This window comes from Camarhynchus parvulus, chromosome 1A, assembly GCF_901933205.1.
Source record: "Camarhynchus parvulus chromosome 1A, STF_HiC, whole genome shotgun sequence".
Classification (NCBI taxonomy): Eukaryota; Metazoa; Chordata; class Aves; order Passeriformes; family Thraupidae; genus Camarhynchus; species Camarhynchus parvulus.
Genome location: NC_044586.1, coordinates 40,944,048 through 40,949,154, shown reverse-complemented (window position 1 = coordinate 40,949,154; position 5,107 = coordinate 40,944,048). Strand labels below are relative to the sequence as shown.

Below are 5,107 nucleotides of genomic sequence, written 5' to 3'. Positions count from 1 at the left end.
CTAGACAAGTAGCTACTTTTACTTGTTTTCTACCAGTTTTTTTAGTACCTACACAGAATATAGGTGACAGAGTTCCATTTCACCTTGGCCAAGAACTAGTCAAACTCATGTCTTCTACCTCCAGAATGAGTTCGAGTCACCCAGCTGCCCTTACAAGGTGGGGAGAGGGATGATTTTCATCATTCTGGCAGAGGTATATTCCTTCCATTTTCCATAAATGAAATCAGAATTCATGAGCTAGAAAACTGACACGTAACTCCAGCATAATGGCTGAGGAGAAAAGACAGCAATTTCATGTCACATGTATCCTCATTTCTGAGTAGACTTTTCCCTTGGCAGTAAAAACCCCAGTAAGAAGGGCAGAGTCAACTAATTTTCCCCTTGACCAGCATCTCAACTTTTCTTACATGTCCTGAGGGTTGCTCAGGATCTTGTGCCCCAAAATAGAGGACACCAACCATGTCCACAGGACTTGCGCCCCTTTAGGAATCCTGATCTAAGTCCTTTCCTGTGCTACTCCCTGAGCATTTAGCCTCATGGCATCAACCATCCTGAGGTATATTTGCAACACCAAACATGCAGTCACCTCAGCTATTACCTCTTCAGCAGTCTTACCTCTCACCACCTGCAATGGAGCAGGAGTAGCAGATCTGATCACAACAGTGTGATTTGAAAAGATGGCTAAGAGATGAATGTCATCAGAGCAGGCTTCTCTCCTACTCCTCATTTTGCCCATTCCTGCCCTTTTGTAAACCCCCATTACCACGAACATAGCAATTTATTTTCCTAGTCTCCTTTCTCCCACCCTTACCCCCTCGGACGCGCTGGGACGGACCTGCCCACGCCCCTTCTGTGCGGGGGCCGGAGCCGCCGCTGTCTGCCCACGAGAGGGCTGTGACGGTCTGCGGGGGTCGGTACAGCCCCAGCACCGAGCCCAGGAGTCAGTCCCGTTTCTACCGGCCCCGCTGGCTTGCCGAGGGCAGTCGGTCCCGCTGGTGCAAGGGACGCTCCCGTCCGCCCGCCAAGCCCCGAGCGCCGCTCCGGGCGGGCTGGCTCACGGTGCCCGCGGGCTGCGCACGTCAGGGGAGCCACCCGTCAGCGCCGTGCGATCCCGCCATATATAGGAGATGCGGGGGCCTCGCCGGCCGATCGCAGCCGCTCCGTGCCGGGCACGGGCTCCGCAGCGCTATGGCCGTGGCCCCGGCCCGGGCTGCGGGGCGGGCAGGTGAGGGGGCGGGCGGCGGGGTCGGGCCGGGCGGGGGCACACCCCGACGTTCCGTACCCCGACATTCCGCGCCCCGACATTCCGCGCCCCGACGCCGCCACCCTCTCCGCAGGTGCGGTTGCGGCTCTGGCGCTGCTGTGGCTGCTGATCTGCGCTCCGGGGGACGCCGGCTGTCACCCCCTGACCGTGGCCGATCTCTTTGACCGGGTGATCCGGCACTCGGGCAGGATCCACAGCCTCTCCACGGCGCTCTACGCCGAGCTGGTGAGTGCCGGGCCGGCGCGGCCGCCGCGGAGAGGGGCTTGCGCCGCCCTGGGAGCGGATAGGGGAAAAGGTGGGGGATATAGGGGGACGGCGGTGCTCTCGGTGCACGTTTAGGTGTTCTTCCCCCGTAGGAAAAGCACTTTCCTCCCCGTGACAACGAGCTGGGAAGGCCCGCTCGGAAGTGCCACACGTCGGGGATGCTGACCCCCAACGGCAAAGAATACGCCCAAAAAATCCCGGTAAGGGAACGGCGGCGCCGGCGGACAGGGACAGGGCAGAAGGGGGTACCGCCAGGCTTGGGGACGGGAAGGGGACTCTGCGGGTCACACCGCCTTCTTTCTCCCCGCCCTGGGGAAAGCGGAATATACCTCCTGTCCTGTCAGAACCCCAAAATGTCTCATTCATCATGCTGTAATGGTCCCCCACTCCAGTCGGGTTGGAGATAGGCAGAGAGGATTTTATGCTTCCGGAGCTTCATCAACAATCTGGATGAAACTGCTAAGTTTTGACCCCAAACAGGTGCACATCACAGAAGTATTTCATATGAATCTTAATTTAGTTGAATTCTAAATTTGTATGTGGTACCTAAAATTGGATCATAAAGACTAGTTATAATAAGGATATTGCAGTAGTACTTTGTCAGAATGATTGACAGACATCCTTTGATTTTGTTGAGGCAAACTCTGTGGAACAGAAACTTGGAAACTTGTGTGTGTGGCAAAGAAGTCACATTAATCAGTATCACTACAAAATACAAAAAGCAATCAGGAGAAAGAACTAACAGAAATCTCTGAATCAGTAGTTAGGTAAAGGGAAAAGAACAGCAAATTTGTTTGCATCACATTGTGATGACAAAGAGAAAAAAAATCATAAGTTTAGAGAAGAGTAGGAAGAGTTTGTACATATAGAGAAAAAGCAAATTGTGATGTGGGGATAAACCAGTGGGAGAAACTTTTGTCTCTAGGAGACAGACAAAGACAAATGCTAACATTTTGGGTTTTGGTTGTGATGGAGTGAGGAATTTCCCCCAGGACATCCTTCTAGAAGGTCCCCTGGAAGGCAATGAAAGATGGTCCTGCTCATGTTAGCTGAAAATATGACAAATACAACTTCTGGGTGTTATTTTATATATATATATATATGTATGTATGTATGTATGTATGTATATAAATAACCAGAGACAGAGTGTTGTTTAGTAGTGAATTGCAGATGTAAATCTTGATCCCACTGAGATTTCCTAATGAAACTAAGAGTACTCATATGATCTGCTGCTAAGTAACAGACACATTCTCTACTGTTTCAATTTATAAGAGAGAAGAACTAACTCACGTGATACTGAAACTTTTGCAAGCCTGGAAAGAACCACTTTCCCACTTCAACCAGCATATTGAGCACCATCAAGAGCTACCTGACGACAGCCTTAGCAAAGCTAAGCAAATCAGCAATATGGTACATGAGCTGAAGACTGGAGTTGAGAAAGTAACAGAAAAGGCAAGATTTTTGATGTAGCTTTTATATATATCAGTTATGTGGCATGGGTGGCTTCGAGGAGGGGGCCAATGTCTGCTTCCACTTGGGCTTGGAGGCTCTTGTTCAGCAAAATGCAGGACTTTGTTAAAGATACTTTAACAAAGTATCTTTCTGTCAGAGGATGTGACATCATAGATTGGCAGATATGTAGATGGTATTACAGGAGTCTATATCTGTGAGGAAACTCTTTATTAATATGACATGTATGAACAACACACACAAGTATAAAGGCTAGAGCCATTTGTGTCTTCATATATGAGCCAGTAATAACTTGAGTTTTCTAAGCCAGAAGAGAAGATGTGGGTAGACCATAACAAATGCTTAATAATTGTGTTAAGTTTTATTTGTATTTACATTCTAAGCAATTCAAGTATCACTGCTGTCTGATGCAAAGAGCTCCTTCCTAAGGCAATATTTTTATGCTGGGGTAAGTTCTTCAAGACAACAGTGGCATTGCTTAACCCTGAGGTCAGTCACAAAACAATTTCAAAACTCATTCCAAATTATGCCAGATTATATATAAATTACTGGATGAAATTCTTTTTTATTTCCATTTCTGTCTTCCCATTACTAGCTAGAAGTCCTGACCATTGCAATTTTTGTGCATTTATATCTAAAATTAATTGTGGTTTTGGCTGAACAAATGGAATCTGTGCACCCATTCTCTGCAATGGCTACACTGCCAGGGTGTGTGTTTCACTAAAAAAAAAAAGTGATTGATAAACTAGTATCTTACACTAGTAGATCACCTTTCAACTTTATGAACACAGTTGGGGAATAAAAGTTTTAAAACAGTAAGCAGCTCATCACTAGAATAGGCTGAACTGTACCCTACTGTAAAATGCAGCCCTGGTTAGGGTGACTCAGAGTTACAAGCGGAAACTCCATCATCCAAATGCAGCCATGGTTCTGGGTTAAAATGGCCTTAAAGTTCAGAAGTGTTCAACCTCAAAGCTTGACCTTTGCTTCATTCTGTAGCTGAGGCAAACTCTAAATTAGCTACACAGTTTTGGTGTATTTACATGCTTTACTTTTTCTAAAGCACATTTGAAGGTATTACTAACAGGGAAATCTCTGGAGTATTGATTTCTCTGTACCATAGATATTTCTACACAGGGTAGAAATATAATTACAAAAATTAATGCATTCCATATTTTGCAGCTATGTCTTTCTCTTTAAAATTAGGAAGATTCTAAACTTGCTTTTGTTGTGAAGCACCCACTCTGAGAGGTGATCACAGTCTGTAGAATTCACCAGGTTAAATAAATAGCACTGGTGGATGCTCATGTTAGGAGCTTCCCTTCACAAAAAGCATAAAAATAAATGCCTAAAAAATTTCAAGACTGATTTGCTATAATACTCCAAGAGGAAATAATGATTACCAAACAGGGGTTCCTCTACTTAAACTCAGATGAAGTATTCATTACTAGTGTATCAAGAAATTTCAGTCTAGTTTAAAAGTTGCAGAGATACTATAAGGATAAAAAGACAATGTTATTCTATGTAAGGATCTTTCATATAACTTCAGTAAGTATGTGAAAGATCTGGAATAGTAGAGCCCAGTGGAGTGTCACCTCAGTTGTCTTCAGCAGCAGTATTTTCAAGATTTGTTGTATGTGTAGTTACAAGTTGAACTTCTTTTCCTGTTTTCAATACAGATGCAGTCAATGGGGATCATCAGCAATTCATTAAATGGAATGGCATCATCTGAAGGCACTGGTTTATCAATTAGCAATGAAGCAAACATGATGAGTGACTCTGATTTCATTCACTGTTTTAGGAGAGATTCCAATAAAGTACAAAGCTACTTAAAAATTCTCAAATGTAGGATTATGCCAGAAAATAGTTGCTAAATTGTAATCCCTCGACAAGTAGTCTTCAGCATGTTGCTTATAAAGATTAAAAAAAATAGCACTTCTAAATTATCACTTTCACAGTAATTTTAATAGGAAAGTGTTTTTAAATCCTTTGGAAGCAGGCACAGTTGACCAATGCAGATGTAATACTAAATAAAGCCTCGTGTGTGTGTATGTCGGTTAATGCACTGATAAAAAGTACTGCTCTAGCATTAGATAAATAAATGTCCTT

General features: G+C 44.7%; 1 protein-coding gene across 1 annotated transcript; it reads left to right on the top strand.

Annotated features, from left to right (window-relative positions):
* The first annotated feature begins 1,136 nt into the window (after positions 1 to 1,136).
* On the top strand, positions 1,137 to 4,889 carry LOC115910551 (prolactin-like). The gene is made up of 5 exons (XM_030960793.1): positions 1,137 to 1,225; positions 1,338 to 1,489; positions 1,621 to 1,728; positions 2,801 to 2,980; positions 4,678 to 4,889. The coding sequence occupies exons 1-5, from the start codon at positions 1,189 to 1,191 to the stop codon at positions 4,870 to 4,872; spliced, it is 672 nt and encodes a 223-aa protein (XP_030816653.1). The 5' UTR covers positions 1,137 to 1,188; the 3' UTR covers positions 4,873 to 4,889.
* The last annotated feature ends 218 nt before the right edge of the window (positions 4,890 to 5,107 follow it).

What these genes read in the sequence shown, in the direction of transcription:
- LOC115910551 (XM_030960793.1), top strand. Translation starts at nt 1,189, where the DNA reads ATGGCCGTGGCCCCGGCCCGGGCTGCGGGGCGGGCAG. An exon ending in CGGCGCTCTACGCCGAGCTG is followed by an intron (nt 1,490 to 1,620) that starts GTGAGTGCCGGG and finishes CTTCCCCCGTAG; the next exon opens with GAAAAGCACTTTCCTCCCCG. An exon ending in TTGAGAAAGTAACAGAAAAG is followed by an intron (nt 2,981 to 4,677) that starts GCAAGATTTTTG and finishes TTTTCAATACAG; the next exon opens with ATGCAGTCAATGGGGATCAT.